This window comes from Clytia hemisphaerica, unplaced genomic scaffold (genome assembly GCF_902728285.1).
Source record: "Clytia hemisphaerica strain Z4C2 unplaced genomic scaffold, Clytia hemisphaerica genome assembly, whole genome shotgun sequence".
Classification (NCBI taxonomy): domain Eukaryota; kingdom Metazoa; phylum Cnidaria; class Hydrozoa; order Leptothecata; family Clytiidae; genus Clytia; species Clytia hemisphaerica.
In genome coordinates, this window is record NW_027103824.1 from 726,357 (window position 1) to 743,288 (window position 16,932).

General features: G+C 35.3%; 1 protein-coding gene across 1 annotated transcript in view; it reads left to right on the forward strand.

Moving 5' to 3' along the window:
• The window catches only part of LOC136806697 (protein FAM91A1-like), a 30,774-nt gene extending 20,524 nt beyond the window's left edge, over window positions 1–10,250 (forward strand). The window contains exons 13-24 of the mRNA XM_067063291.1: window positions 2,433–2,512; window positions 2,762–2,848; window positions 3,158–3,290; window positions 3,573–3,645; window positions 4,037–4,124; window positions 4,390–4,500; window positions 5,443–5,556; window positions 6,010–6,088; window positions 6,704–7,041; window positions 7,256–7,287; window positions 7,610–7,679; window positions 9,286–10,250. Coding sequence (XP_066919392.1) covers window positions 2,433–2,512; window positions 2,762–2,848; window positions 3,158–3,290; window positions 3,573–3,645; window positions 4,037–4,124; window positions 4,390–4,500; window positions 5,443–5,556; window positions 6,010–6,088; window positions 6,704–7,041; window positions 7,256–7,287; window positions 7,610–7,679; window positions 9,286–9,393 — 1,313 coding nt within the window. The 3' untranslated portion in view covers window positions 9,394–10,250. The remainder of the gene's footprint in view (window positions 1–2,432; window positions 2,513–2,761; window positions 2,849–3,157; window positions 3,291–3,572; window positions 3,646–4,036; window positions 4,125–4,389; window positions 4,501–5,442; window positions 5,557–6,009; window positions 6,089–6,703; window positions 7,042–7,255; window positions 7,288–7,609; window positions 7,680–9,285) is intronic.
• Window positions 10,251–16,932: the final 6,682 nt, after the last annotated feature.

Consider the following 16,932-nt stretch of genomic DNA (forward strand, 5'->3'; position numbering starts at 1 on the left):
GGTTAAGACCTATGATCGTGAGAGCTTCTTATCATTAAGGTATCTGTAAATCTTAGTCGTACAATGAAACAATTTATTATGATGTGCTAAAAATTAGACTTCGAAAATTGAAATATCAGACTCGAAGCCATTCCCTTAGCTCGCTTTTTTATGATTCCGATAGCGCTCACGATTGTACCAACGTCTGTCGTTAGTAAGTGCCCTAAATCAAGATTACTTTAATTTACTTCAATTCGAGGCCCGAAGGGCGAGTAAGAAATCTCTTAGGTTGGAAAATGAAGCCACAAATTTCAAATCTAAAGTGCGTGACCCGCGTGGATTTCAGACAAACGCTGGGTTGATCCCGACAAACTACAACGTAGATCTTAAGGCGATCTAATGGCGATATAATGGTGATCTGTCATCTCAGTGTAAAATTCATACACCGTGATATTCACGGCAAGTTCTTCTAGTTCTTCGTACTCATAGATTGGAGTACGTCTATAATTAAAAAGCTATATACTCTAGTTAGTCACTCCATTAGTTACTCCACGATGACTTGAAAATGCTGTAACCCAGAGATGTATTACACCAATCCTAGTCTCATTTTCAAAACGCTCCCATTATTTACCTTAAGTGGAGAAATTTTCATGGAAAGGAATTTTCACGGAATTTAATTTCGAGTTTCACAGCTCAAAATTCGGAATTTTCGCGTAATTTAATTTCACGGTTAAGATAATTTTTGTTTACAATATGGCCTATTTTCTCGTTAAAAGACCAATTTTAGAGGTGATTTTTAAGTCTTGAGGATATTAGTGTTCGGCGGAATTTAATAACGTGGATTTGTCAAAAAACTGCGAAATTAAATTCTGCAAAAATTTCTTCACTTAAGTAGAGGTTCTGCATAAGGAAAGATTTCAATATTAAAGAAAAGAAACAGGTAAGAGAAAAAAAATACTGAATCACTGATTCAAAACTCGTCTGGCGTGTAAGAGGAAACCCAGAGCACCACTTCGTCTTTCAAACAGGCTATTTTTTACAAGCCCATAGAGATAACAGGAGAATGAAAAAGGGGTATCTACCAAATAAAATAGGTAAAAGTAAGAAAAACTTAAAAATGAGTCCCCTTTTGGCCATTTACTGATGAGCGACTGATGAGCAACTGACGACGTCATTTTAACACAATGACGTCATAAAAAATGGCATAAATTTTCCCCAAAGTGTAATTGGTTGGATGTTATGAACACACTGGAGAATGAAAAGGGGAGCATCTGATATATAGAAAATTTGAATTAAAATGAGTAAAAAGTAAGAAAAACTAAAGATTTTGAGCAACTGATGACGTCATTACGACACAATGACATCATCAAATAATGACATAAATTTCCCACAAAGTGTAATTGGATGTTATGGACACACTTGAGAATGAAAAAGTGGTATCTGTTATGAAAAAATGAGTAAAAAGTAAGATGAACTTAAAAATGAGTCCCCTTTTGGCCATTTTGAGCAACTGATGAGCAGCTAATTACGTCATTACGACACAATGACGTCATCGAAAATGACATGAATTTTCCCCAAAGTGTAATTGGATGTTATGGACACACTGGAGAATGGAAAAGGGAGCATCTGATATATAAAAAAATTGAATTAAAATGAGTAAAAAGTAGGAAAAATTCAAAATTTTGGACATTTTGAGCAACTGATGACGTCATTACGACAAAATGACGTCATCAAATAATGACTTAAATTTCCCACAAAGTGTAATTGGATGTTATGGACACACTGTCCAAATTTCATCGCTAAATATTTAGTAGATCAAATGCTATAGAAAGTTTTGTCTAAGAGGGGGGTCATTTTCGACCCCCCGAAAATTCTCAAATTTTTCAACTTCAGGGGCATCTGACCCGGTCAAGGAACCGGATTTTTTGGTTAGATTTTCGATTTTCATTGTCCCTAGGGGTTGTCCTTATCACCTGTAAAATTTCAGCCATGAGGCTCATAACCTAAATTCAGGCCCTTTTTTGACCTCTTTTTTGGGCATCTGACCAGGTCAAGAAACCGGATTTTTTGGTTAGATTTTCGATTTTCGTTGTCCTTAAGGGTTGTACTAACCACCTGTAAAACTTTAGCCATGAGGCTCATGACCTAAATTTAAGCCCTTTTTTGACCTCTTTTTTGGGCTCGTGGAGATCAAAGAGACCGCTAGTGTTCGATCTGACAAAACTTTTTTGACAGTTTTCGATACGGCGAACACGTTGAGGATGGTTAAAATTCTGAGGCTTATGACCTAATAAAAAGGCCGACAGCTCTCGAACTATATCCATCTGTCTCTAAACCTTTTTTATACTAAATTCGATCTTCGCGCCTCCTTTGTCTGGTTTAAAATCGTGCCTTCCGAGAACCTGAAGTTGATTAGATTATTCGCTATTTTGTACGACTTTCACCTTTTTTAGACATGACAGCTAAGAAGAGAATTGCTTTCCTGTTCGACTCAACTTTAACAGCTTTTCTGATGATGGGAAATTTATCACAGGTATTTTTTTCACGACAAATATGCGCCATATTTCTAAGAAGCCGGCTAGAAAGAATCGAAAGACTGTCTGAAAAACTTAAGATTACTGGACTCTCCATGTAAAATATCGACTATATTCTATCTATCCAAATCAAATTGTAAATTCTATTACTATTTGGTCATCAAGTCATTCTCGATATTATTAAAAAAAACTTTGCTAGGCTGCATTTGGATCAAACAAAATTTCAAGGAATATATTTTTCACCGTAGGGATTGAAACGGCACGCGGTCACCATGTTTGAAGTTGGTAAACTCTCTGATGAAACCATGGAAAACTTCGTCAGTGAATTGGAAAAGGTACTTTGACTTTGAAATATAGCTTCAATAGAATTATCCGATCTAATTGGTTCTTTTGAATGCATTCTTGCCAACGCACGAGAAAGATTGTTTTACTTAAATGACGTAAAGTTAAATGACGAAAACTTGAACAATTTTGAAATCGCATTTTCGAAAAACTAGATAACCTGTGCCGGGCTATTCTTCGGGGAGAAGACACGCGAAGCACGATACCATAGCCCGTAAGCGTTCGGAGGTGGTGCAGACTAGATTAATAGTTTATCAATTATTCATTCCTGACCACACATGCACTCTTTCTTTCTTTTCTAGATCGAGGAAGTAGCGAATGAAGGAGAAGCTCAACGATACTTTGACCATGCTGTGGTGTTGAAGAAAACGATACAATTCATCAGAAATAATACTGATTTAACCATCGATAGTGAAAACCAATCTCCAGGGCTAGGTAAAGTAACAAACTCTTTTGGCAAGAAAATATGTTACGGTTAGACACCATTCCTTGTCTGAGACATTATAAGCAATTTCAGAAATCAAAAATCGGTCATGGTAGGGGTGGGACATGGCCGGTAAAGTTTAACATTATTTTTTCCGATTTTCCGATCCGTAATTAAGTTATTTATATTTTATTTTGAATGCGGGGGGGTCAAAAGAAATCTCGGTGTCCCCGCCAGGCAGTTATATTTTCTAAATAAAAAGTTAATTTTTTTCTGAATGTTTCATTTTGTAGATTTAGTACGATGTGAAAGTATGAACAGTTTGGATCCTGGTGTTTGTGCAAGAATCCTGACAAAGAAATACAGGTTTCAAAGAACATTCTTCTGCATATATACTTTAATCGGATTAATTTTCACGATATTTAATTTCGCGTTTTCGCCAAAATAAGTCGTGGGAAATTGCTTGAGAATGCTGACTTGCGAAGTTGTGTTTTTAGCGCCAAAAACTACTCTCAACTCAACTTTCGGTTTGTGGTGATTGTTGGCATTTTTGGCTGACTTCAAGCGAAATTAGATACTCGCTAAAGTCTACAAAACCCCGATTCGCGAACTTGTTTTCAGAAAATTTTCTTTTTATACTATTCAAATTTGGGGTAGTCTTCCCTTGACCCTAGTTTCAGAGTGAGTTGCCAATTTCTTTGAATACCGTCACTTAAAAGGTTTTCGAAACAAGCAATCGTATTTCACTTCTTTTTAGTCTGCTGATATCGATGGCACCACTGAGCAATGAAATACGACCCATATCCAGCTGTTGGCCTCCACACATAGGTCCCGCAATTCCCGAGGTAATTGAGATTGCAAATGATGCTGTTTTTCGGTTCTATTTATTTATTTTACATTTAACGCGCTTGCAAGCTTGGAAGAGATATAGCAAAGATGTTTTGTTTTGATGAATAAACGCTGTTAAAGATCATCCCTGACATTTAGTCTTTCCCGATAGAACGCTCCTCCACCTATTTCTAGAAAGAATTTCCCATCACAAACATTCTAATTAAGTACCTTCTTTACCCCTCCCCTTATCTATTATTTCTTTATGTAATATGTTTTCAGGTCAACTCGGTATGGTTCAAGTTGTTTCTGTATTCCAAAGTAAAGAAGGGGCCACCATCTTTGCTGCTGGTCAAAGGAACACGTCTCTCAAGATTACCCAAAATATTTAAAGTACGTCTACATTTTGTTACTACATATCTATGGTAGCTCAGTCACTAGACAAGTTGCTTTTTCTAACTAAGGGTTGTTGGTTCTCAGGTTACTGTGAACTAATGTGTACTCTCACTTTACTCATTTTACATACGGAAACTTCAGCCGTTTAATCCCGTTTTCAAAACAAAATTTGAATGGTTTACTTTCCTAGTTTCGAGTACAATGCTTATTTTTTGCGAATTTGAGCCTCAGTATGCTTGTAAGAAAGAGTGTAACAGAGATCGATTAGTATAATCCATGCAGTAAGTATCGGGGAGCTGAGGGTTTATCTACTGGACTGTATCACATAGTAGCTCTCATCGTAGTCTAGACTCAAGTTGGACCAACATTCCCGATTTGAAAAATCAGGGCATAGTGTCCTCCAGGGTTTGTTCCCCCCACCAAATTCTTGATTTTTTTAAATCACCCCCCTCTTTTTTTTACCCCAATGACTTTTCAGTTTTTTAGTTTCCCCCTCTTTTTTGCTTTTTCCCCAGAAAATTCTGAAAATATCAGTTGCCCCCATATACCCGTATAAATTTCTTCAACCTGACACAAACGTAAAATTTTGCTGCAAACTAGACAAAATAGAACGAAAATTGGTTAATTTTTCAATCATGATCTAATCACATGATATCATTTGGACTGACCTTGGTTGCTGAGATAAAGTTGAAGTGATTTCATACCCTCCCCCCACCAAATTTGCCAACTATCGATGTTTTCCCCCCTCTTTTTTTTCCCCCTTTTACTATTCAAATTTTCATTCCCCCCCCCTTCACCCATTCAAAATTGGAAAATTGGTCCCCCCCCTTTATAAAGGGGGGGGGATGACACTATGTCAGGGTATGATTTTCTCTAGTGAGAAGGTGTCAAAAGTCTACAGTACCTTAGTTTCTCTTACATCTTATTTTCCTTTTGTAGAAATACGATCGTTTGTTGATCACAACGTGGGGACATGATCCAGCAGTTGTGGCCACTTCAAATGTTTTGTTCTCACTTAATGATGCTCTTACTCATTCACCAGTACTCGTGCAGGTAATTGGATTTTTTTTAAATGTGCGCTTCTTTAGCACTGCGATCTAGTGACCAAGGGAGTAAAACTTGGGTCAACCGATCCCATACGAGGATACTATGTATAACACCCCTGTGACCCCAGACCTCACTGGAAAATTTGTCCAAAATTTTGTCCCTGGTGGAAAAATATCCTAAAATTTTAGCCCCACTTGGAATTGACTCCCCACTCGAACTTCGATTGAAAAAATTGCACTCCAAATACATCCCCACAATTTTTGAATCCCCACTCAGAACAGAAGGGGGCCTTTGTTGATGCAATTTGTCTTCTAAGTTCAACTCAAAAGTTGATCAAAACTTAGAATCAAAAGATTTATAAACAAAATTCTTCTTATTCTCTTTATACACCAGAGGTTTCCTTCTTGTTTTTAATACCATAAGAAGATGATTAATAATTTTTTGATTTTTCCACTTCAGGCTCACGGCTACTTTTGTGAAGGAGAAACGCAAACCATTTCGTTTCCTTTCGATGACAAATATTTAACAAAAGATTCAGGTATATATTTCCCCTCAAACTCGTCCCTGTCTGTCGTCATTCCTTCTCTCGGGTACCTAATAGCCGTCCCCGCTAATTAAATTTTCGAAAATGTTCCACCCTGGACATACTTATTCAACCCCCCCCCCCATTATTAATTTTTGGGAAAATGTTTTTGAAAGCTCCCTCTTTTGTCCTAGCCTCCTTTAAAAAAACTTTCCAGCCAGGACATTCTTATTCCAACCTCCCTGCTTATTAAGTTTTGAAATTTTTCCAATGCCCCCTCCCACTTATTTCAACCCCCGGTCATTAGGTACCCGAGAGTAATATATTTTCGGAATAGTTGAGTAGATTAGCCCTGGATACCTCTAATTTTTTAATGTATGAAAACTTTGTAATGTATGATCATTACATCAGCTAGAACCAGGCTATTTAGAACAATTCAGCTTGTGATTGCTGAAAATATTTTCAAAAATAAATAAACGGGGGTCCTAATAAGAATGTGGGGGGGGTCCAAAATCAACATGTGGGGGGGTGACCTTACAGTAGGTGACCGGTGAAGGAAGGCTTTTCAAAGAACTTTCATTTTTGATTTTATGCGCTGATAAATAAACTAAATATTTTTGACCAATTTAGATTTGGAATATACAGAGACGATACAAAATATAAACCAGCAATTCGACTTATCATGTTCTTGCGGCTACGTCACTCTCATAAACACCGCTTCGTCAAAACATAGTAAATCGAGAGGCAGTATCGACCGTTTGAATAGCGACCCGGACATTATTGATCTCTCCCCTAACGATTCTTTTGATAACATTCAAAGACTAAATAGTAATAGTAGTAGTATTGATAACTTACTGGTGGAAAGTGTGGCGGTGAACGGGCTAAATAATGCAGACTGGATACCGTTGGAGTTGTGTTACGGAATTCCACTGTTTGACGACGAGCTAAATATTGAAGTCACTAGGAAGGTATTATGGAATGCTCTTTATATTTCCTGAGAAAATGAATTCGAAAAACACTTAGACCTTATTTTCTAAGCCAAAGATTTTTGAAATGATCTAAGACGTCATCTTTTTACAATATTCTTGAAAACTAGATCTGCTTTTCCTTTATGTAGCTTTCAAACCAAGATGCAAAGTTTCCTATATCTTAAATATTTCTTTTGATTTTCTCATTTCATAGATGGTCAAATCAGGCATTTGTCAACAGAAAAGGTATCACTTCAGTATCTGTATATATGGTTTTAAAATTACTTTGCGTTCAAACCACGCACGCTTACGTTACAAACTCTGTTCCGTTTCGTTCCCATTGAAATGGCATTTTTTGGCGAGATTTTGCGGAAACAAGTCTCTCCATGGATTGAAAAAACGTCCAAATTTTTAAAGATTAAGTCTCTCTAGGGGTAGATTTTCAAACGCTTGTTATAACATGCTCATAAATTTACCCCTCTAGGGTTTCACCGCTATATCACTCAAACATTATAGTTTCTCACTTCATAATATCACATTTTGTAGCACGTTCTTTCTTCTTTTACAGCTTGGATAAAATGACAAATAGTAATCGAATGCTTTCAATGGAACTTCTCAATTTTATCACGGAGTGGCAGGTACGAAAATGCAGTGTTCCATCTTTTTTCTTATACTTATTCGAAATTTTTCTGAAGCAACTCTTCGTTACTTTCATTGTCTATCGGTAAAGTAATCGCACACTTTTTAACGTTGTTAGCAATGATTGGGACTCTTTGGGAGCCTGGTTTTCAACTATTTGGAACACTTGCAAAAGACTCCGACTGCTTAGTTCGATATTTTTATTCTCCAGGAAAAAGTGTTACTGAAATTTTAGAATAAACTTTTACCTCCTGGAAAAAGGAAAAAAACTCGCTTAGACCCCCTGGAAATTCTTCTCTGATTACCCCTTTGAAATGTCCCTCCAACCTCTTCCCCCCCTGTATGGATATAAAATGGAATGGCCCATTTTTGGACCTACCGGGAGGTCCTTTAATTTGACCGTTGTCCGTTCGTCTGTTACAAGCTTTTCTCGGGATTGGCTCATTAGTTTTTTTTAATTTTTTGCACAATGATACAAAATGGCAATGCCTGAAAAGTGATGGAGCCCGATTTTTGAAAACAATTTTTGGGGGGCAAATTTGGGCCAAAAACTACCTAAAAATAAGGTTTTTTGGACTTTGTGTAAAATTGCTTCATTAGTTTTTCCTGATTTTTGGCAGAAAGATAGAGTGCAAGGTACCCTAAAATGTGGCTGAAGTAATTTTTCTCGGAAAATTTTTTTTCGTCGTCAAATACGGATTTTCGCAAATTTGGGCCAAAAACTACCTAAAAATAAGGTTTTTTGGACTTTGTGCAAAATTGCTTCATTAGTTTTTCCTGATTTTTGGCAGAAAGATAGAGTGCAAGGCATCCTAAAATGTGGCTGAAGTAATTTTTTTCGGAAAATTTTTTTTCGTCGTCAAATACGGATTTTCGCAAATTTGGGCCAAAAACTACCTAAAAATAAGGTCATTTTTTGGACTTGGTGCAAAATTGCTTCATTAGTTTTTCCTGATTTTTGGCAGAAAGATGGAGTGCAGGGTACCCTAAAATTTGGCTTAAGTAATTTTTCTCGGAAAATATTTTTTTCGTCGTAAAATACGAATTTTCTTTTTGGGGGGAAATTCTGTTTTACCATTTTCCTGTTAGCAGCTTTTCTCGGGATCGGCTTTTTATTTTATTTTTTTTCATTTTTTGCACAATGATACAAAATAGCAATGCCTATAAGTGACGGAGCCCGATTTTGAAAAAAAAATTTGGGGTAAATTTGGGCCAAAAACTACCTAAAAATAAGGTTTTTTGGACTTGGTGCAAAATTGCTTCATTAGTTTTTCCTGATTTTTGTCAGAAAGATAGAGTGCTAGGTACCTTAAAATGTGGCTGAAGTAATTTTTCTAAGGAAAATTTTTTTTTGTCATAAAATTTTCAAAAAAAGACGACCAAGTTACACAATGATAAAAGAAAATAAATCAGACGTTTTTGCATTGTTCTAAAACTTATTGTGTTTGCTCAATACCAATAGTAAAATATGTAGAATACCTACTTTTATCTGATATTGATCAAGGTAGGTCCATTCAGCATGTTGCTTGCTATTTTTTGAAACACTTACAAAAGACTCCGACTGCTTAGTTCGAAGTCTTAACTCAAAATCTTTATACTCTCCAGGAAAAAGTGTCGATTCCAGATAGTAGTAGTGGAGAAAAAGAACAACCAGTTACCTATCCAACGAAATGTATTGTATTCCAAAATGGTACCCTCGCCGCGTGGTCTTGACAAGACTAGAAGACCCCTGTCACATCACAAAGATGATGATGCAAAAATGACAATTTTACTTGAGACAGTAATATGATTATTTTCTTTTTTTATTGCGAAAAGAATTTTTACAAACTATTTTTTATTACAATGAAACGGAAACTCAAGCAGCAGATAATTTTAGCCCATCACTTGAAGTTGATAATTTTATTTAGAAATTGCTGATATTCTTAGTCTTATCTTGCCCCTATTATTTTAGCATGAAAATTTTTCAAATTATTGGGAAGTAAATAATAATTTTATATATTTTTTATTTGTTTTTGATTATTATATATAAAACCAATTTACCTGGTTTCGCTTGTTTTCGTTAGTTGCCAAAATATTTTTGTTCACCTTTCAATTCCGAAAAATCGCCTCCAATCTTAGTAAATAAAGATTTGAATATATTTTAGGACAACACTTTTCTCTCTGTCTTACTTCTCAAAAAATAAATTGTCTTCAATTTAAGATGGTCGGACCACTAATTTCGTATTACCAATACATTGCAGATTTTGTAAGCGATCGGATGTATTCCTCTCTTTCAATTCCCATGGGGGGTCACTACTGACCTTTGTTATGATAGACAAAAGTTTTCAAAAAATGCACTGTAAGGGTCTCCTGCGCCCAAATCTACTTAAAATTGGTTAAATTTATCAGCAATGTAAGGGTCCACCTTGATTTTTGTCCTCAATTTTTGTAAGTTTTTGAATCGAGCGCTTTCTCCCGTCTCGGACTTAATTGATGAGTCTTTAAAGGAGCGTGAACATTTTATGATCCTTCTTAAGGTCGCTACCCACTCAGCATTTTATGGTCGTCGAACAAGGCGCGCGGCTTAATTATTGCATAAATTACATAAATCAAGCCTTCAAAGGCTGTCGCCTTGAACGCAACAAGAGTTGAAACTTTTCAACTTTTTTCGCTAGGCTGTGCGGCTTCTTTATTGTTCTTTTTTAAATAGCCAATCAAAAGAGAAATTTAACTCTCTTGTACCGTGTGCAAAAAGATATCAACAATAGAAAAAGAAAAAATGTGCAGCATATCTCCCCTTTATTTTGGATCAGTGGAACGGGAAAAGCGTTCAGCGACCAAAGCGCCCGAGCTGTGCGCCTTGTTCGCCGACCATAAAATGCTGAGTGGGTAGCGGCCTTAAGGGAGTGTAATAATTGTTATTGAAAAAGCGATTTCACCGAATATATATTTTTCTTATATTTAGTTGTATAGTTACAGAAAGCTCGCTTTTTTAGGTAAAATATGACATGTTTATAGCATTTGAATGAATAAATTACTAAAGATAATTTCAAGTTAAAAAGAATAGGTTTTTAGTTATTTGAATGCAATCAGGCGAGGCCAATTTAATTTGTTGTTTTACGGGCCAAGCTGCCCAAAAAAAAGTCGGTCGGTGAAAAAATAAAAATAGAATTAAACCTTCAACAAGATCTCCCAAAAAGGCAGCAAAGACTACTACATCTTGATAAAAATGCAAAATAGAAAATGAAAAGGTCGAATTCATGGATAAAATGAACAATTGAACATAATATTCTCAAAACCTTGGAAAAACTACCAAAATTCTGAAATTTGGCAGTCTGTAAAGCAATGAAAATAAAAATTTATTACCAAAATCAATTTTATTTTTATTTCGATTTTCGGAATTTCAGGGTCGGTCCGGCCCGTAAAACAACTAATCAAATTGGTCTCACCTAAAAAGTTTCACTTTTACCTTAGGAATAAGAATAGGTTTTGGAACAATTTGAGGCTAAAAGTGTTGAATATAAGAACAGCGGAGTCTCGACAAACATTTAAAAGTGGCTGTCCCGGTCTATGAGTTTTAGGAGCTCGAATTCAATTATTTTTTACAAATTTCAACTTACAGATTTACAAAGGGAATTTTAAAAATTTTAGAGCATGGTTTTTTGCTTCCATTTAGTCGTCCAATATTCTTTTGTTTTTGAAATGTCACTTTTTTTCAAACAAGAAGAACTGTCCTATGGAAATCAGTACTTATCAGTTGATGATACATCGAAGATAAAATAGGAACCCTTTTGAAACAGTTGGTTTTTCTTTCATGATGTTTCATTAATGATTTATTGCATGGCCTAAAATAATGTTTACGATAGTCACATATAAATATCACAGTTTCTCCTCTATATGAACTGAAACATACGCTCTTTGAGAACTATATTTAGGGATTTTAGGAAATTTATAGACATTCTAAGATGTAAATTTGAGGGGTATAACACCGTTAGAAGGTGTTTTAGCATGTTTTACCAATTGAAGATCGTACAAATTCTAGATTTTAGATTTATTTGACTTCATACGTGCTTTTATAAGACATAAATATAGCTAAGCTACTGGCATCTGCTAACGAAATCGTGTTCCTAAACAACTTGTGGCTTTGTAGAGGTCCGCGATTCAGATTAAAGTGTATCTAGTTTTCAATGAGTGTCATGTTACGTCCATCCAATATGACGTTTTTATTGGTTTTGGAAGGATTTATTAGATTGACGTTAACTGTAGTTTAATATCCCTTTATATATATTCCCCCTTTTATTCTTTCTACTACGAAAAATCATTTTTCGGCTTTGAAAGTCAACTTATGCAAATTGAAGTGGGAATATTACATGCAGTACCTACGAGTAAGGGGTATATATGATATAGTAATAAGGGTATACAAATACAAGAATAGTGCAGTGTTTAAAGAAGCTGAATTTTAGTTATCCTTGGAATGAATGGATGAAGCCTAAAATACCTCGATTGCTCCTAGAATAGATAAGGCGAGGCAAAATTATTTTTTTTGTTTTACGGGCCAAGCTACCCTTTTGCTATCTTGGCAAAAATGCGAAATAGAAAATGAAAAGACACAAAAATTTGGGTCAAGCTAGAGTTTTTACAAGTTCTTTGATGACTCTGTTGGTCGTTAAATGTTGAGACAAACGATTTTATTACTTTTTCTAAAGAACGCGTCATCCCTTTTGTTTAAAAATAACCAATTAGTTAAGCATCTTGTAAAAACTCCAGCTCATCCCAAAAATTTCGAATTCTTGGATAAAATTAAAATTAAATATAATATTCTCATAATCTGGAAAAACTACCAAAATTTTTAAATTTTTTTGGCAGTCTGTAAAGCAATGAATGAAAATAGAAATGTACTACCAAAATAAACTTTATTTTTATTTCGATTTTTGAAATTTTAGGGTCGGTCGGGCCCGTAAAACAACTAATTAAATTGGTCTTGTCTAAGAACGATTTGGAGTCTCAAAGTACCATCAAAAGTAAGAACTGCCGAGTTGAAGAAACTTGTTTTTATAAAAAATGCATAATTGAATTCCCAAATGACTTAACAACAGAAAGGATTACAAAAACCATGGGATACATATCCCTTGATGGTAACATCATCTCAAGATGATGGTCAAAGAAAAATGAACTGAAAAGCTTATATTTGGATGAATGTTGTATATGCTGTTTTTTTTCATGGTTAGTTTATGCTATGGACCTCAGTTCGTTCAATGTTTGAAGGTCAGGTGGTGAAATGAACTCGGGAATTAACTGTAAAATTAGTTCAGATTTTGTTGATTTAGTTTGTCAATATGTAAGTATAAGGACTTAGCAGGGATTTGTTAAAACTTTAAAACAGTGCTAACTTGTGCTAACGAGCTCTTGATGAAATATTGGATTAACAAATAAAATGCTCTCGTAAAATAAATAAAAAGTGATCGAGAATGACTAATATATTTATCCGGGGGGGTACTAGGGCAAAATGGGTTACGGGGATGCTTCGCTGGTCAGGGTACCTTTTTGAACCTCCACGAGTCCCAGGTAGGATCGCAAAAACACCAAAATAGAAAAATCAGTCCCTCGTAGGGTGCCTATTTTTGGAAAATTTGGGGAAAAAGTAGAAAATTTTGGAATTTCAGTCCCATTCAGGGTCACTTTTTTCGCAAATTTCGAGTCACACGTAGGATCTATTTTTCGAACCCCAGCGGAGCACCCCCGTCGGTCGACAAGTACCCGGGTACCCCCCCCCCGGGTATTTATCTTGATTTTTGTGATTTGATTATTTTTAGCATTTTCGACTGAAAACAGAAAAACAAGTATTGACAATAAGTTGCAGCACAGAGCAGCGTTAAGCTAACATGTACCTACACTTAAGAAATTTGAGAGATCAACAAAAATAGGACAAACATAGATTTGAAAAGAAATATTTTGAACATTTAAATATGCGGGGTATATGAAAGACAGTTTAGTGAATAGTATCACGATAAGAAAAGGTGTCAAACTCTTGAATGTATTTTTATTTTGATAAGGAAAAAGGCTTTATGACAAAAAAATGGTTGTTAGTGACTTGAGAAAAAATAACATTAGTCCACAAGTGGGACGTAATAAGAAAAGTAGTTTGTTATTATCACCAAATTCTAAAATGCTCTCAGTGTCACCTAACGGCTCACCAAAAATGATTCGACAAAAAAGTAGCAGTTCACCTAACGAACTCAAAGTTGAGTTAAACGATTATCAATTGTATGGTTATCGACGAAATTCGACATATTTTACGAATGGTTCAACAAGTTACGAGAATGATTTCGAAGATGGCCAACCTGACTATAAGGAGCAATTTCGTCAGACAATGCTTCAAATGTATGCGGAAACTGGTCGACGTCGGAGCGGCCAATATGCTGATTTAAAGCAGCGGAAATTCGAGCAGCGCCTACAACGAAATGAATTATTGGAAGGTAAAGAAAATCAATCCAAGTTTTATTTCTTCGTCAAGTACATGGTCACGGAACATGAACATATTTTACAGTTGTTGATCTTTCTACCGTTGATATTGACTTCATTATATATCGTTTGCGTGGAGGAAAAACCCTTGTTTACAACTTGATTTACTTTGGCTGTTTGATAGAATTTACGATGTAGATAAAAAAAACTGAAGTCAAAACTTCAAGCTCCTCGTTTTCGGACTACAGTATATGGCCCCCAAAACGGAGACGGCCCCCCAAAACGGAGGTCATCATTAAAATGAGGATTTTGACTTGTAGATTTATCAGAATTAAACGATTTTTGTTTATTTTGAAAGAATGATGGTTAAACTTAAAAATGAGCAAATTTTTGCTGGTTTGAGACGGATTCAAAACAACATATTTGCGTCTAATGGAAATATTTTAACACCAAAATTAGATAAAAATTGCATATAACTTACTCTAGCTCCTTGGATATTGAAAATAAGTTATGAAAACTGGGTATAGGAAACTTTCTACACCTAATGCCGTTCAGAAAATGCAAATACATCTGTGACTTTAGAGGCTGGGACAAAAGATATAGCATCTTGAAGGTCAACCAGTATTTTGGAGCCCTAGAATCAGCATCGACAAAACCGAAAATTCTAAATATGAGAAAAAGCAAAAAATCTTGGAATTCTATTCCTATCAATTAATAGTTTATAACAAAAAATTGACATTATATATAAAATGTTTCGCTGAATCAGCAAAAACGGCAAATTCTCTCATTTTTTTGCAAAATATAGGAGAAAATATCTTTAAAGCTAAATTTTTTCAGTTTCAGTTAACCTTTTTTCTAAAATTTTCACAGCTTATTCCATACATGAATGGAACTATTTTCAAAAGAGTTTTGTTTTCAAAAACTTGATTAAGACGTTGTTAAATCAAAATTATCATTTTGAAAATTTCTAAATTTTCAGTTTGGACTTTGCAATATCGAAAATCTTGAAATATTTCATAAAAATCATAAATTTTACATCCATCGGGTCGTAAATTTAAGGGAGAACACAAATATGTTCATAGTTTCCCCCCCTATTACCACCGGGCTTAATAATTTGATTTTAGCTACACCTCCGTTTTGGGGGCCCCAAACCTGCATTTTGACAACCAGGGGTATACTGTAAAAATTTTATCAAATAAATTTATGCCCAAAACCCTCTAAATCATATTTCAAAACTATGGTCAAAATTTTGTATTCATATCTTAAAGATATCTCGAGAAATCGCTAAAATTTCAAACCTCCGTTTTGGGGGCCATTAGAAAAAAGTTACCTATCTTTAAGCGATTGAAAAATATTGTTGAAATTGAAAATTTTGAAAAAGAACTTCCAGGAAATAAAGTAGAGATGTTAAAGTTTTTGTAAAATCTCTTTTCCCCTAGATTTGAGAGAAATTTCAAATTTGATCACCGTTTTGGGGGCCACATACTGTAATTGGGAACTAAAGATTTAAACAGACAAGACTTTTGGTAGATTTATCGCATTTGTTCAAACTTATTTATGCTTAAAGCATCTTATAACTGTAAGTGCAATTCATTATGTAATTCATGTAAATAGAAAATCTGTTCTGAATTTGATATTGTAAAGAAATTGAACCTTAAACTAAACATAGTATTATTTTTGTTGTCCCTTGCGTCGGACAGTTGTTACTGTTTGTTTTTTTTATTTGATATTTCTCGCAGTGGAGGTGGAGTAATTCGATCCATTAAACAATTTTTTGATGTCGCCTTCTTGATGAAGCTTAATTTATGGTCAAAAAACTTACAAAATTCAGATTCCAAAGGCTAACCTGAGATCAGATCGTCATTGTTTTCTTCACACCACACTAAAGCTCTTAAGGGATGGGTGAAAACATAACAATCTGACGAATATGCAATCTCATTTTCTTGTTGAGGTCCGTGCATCGCCAAGAGTAGGCTGGGAACAACAACAAAGTAAAATTTAGTTTTTGACATTTCCGGCGCACAACAAGATTCTTGTTGTAGAATTCTCCGCGGAATGATTATTTTCCTCAGATGTTTAATCTTCAAGGGCCTTCAGTGGTTTACCGTGCCCGTAAGACAATTATGATCAGCTGTTATCAGGTTACCAAAGACCCAATGTATTGGGCCATTCTATTTTATATCTATAGACGGGGCACATTTCCAGAGTTCCCTAAAGAAGAAACTCCACGGGGGTCTAACGATATTTTTCCAGGGAGTTGGTAGCACAGATATCTGTAAAGCCCGAAGGGCTAGATTTGCAGCTTTTATCGAAAAGTGAAGCCTATGTTTGGAAGGATTTCCTACCAAAGTCACGTGACTAAAATATGCAATTTCACCGGTTTGAGAGATGTGAAATAGCGCTTACCGCCTACTTTTTTTGATCTCGTGCTCCGAAAACAATTAAAATGCTAGATCCTATCCATCGGCACGAAATTTAAAAAGTCAAATTTTAGCTTCACTTTTTTTTGCTGGAGAAAGCTTAAAGTTGCTTATCTAGCCCTTCGGGCTTAGATATCTGTGGTTGGTAGTCTGAATTGTAGACCTCTACAAAACCGCAGGTAGTATAGTATAAGAAGCACGAATTCGTTAGAGGGTGCAAGCAGCACCAACTCCCTAGTTGGATTCTTTAATTTGAAAGTTCCTGGGAATATCTGTATAATCATAAATTGGCTTGAAAAGGTTCGTCCAGGTCCAACTCCCTCTATGGTATTTAAATGGAACCAAGAGTTTGAGTCACTAAAATGGGGTAGGGTGAACATAAAACTATGCC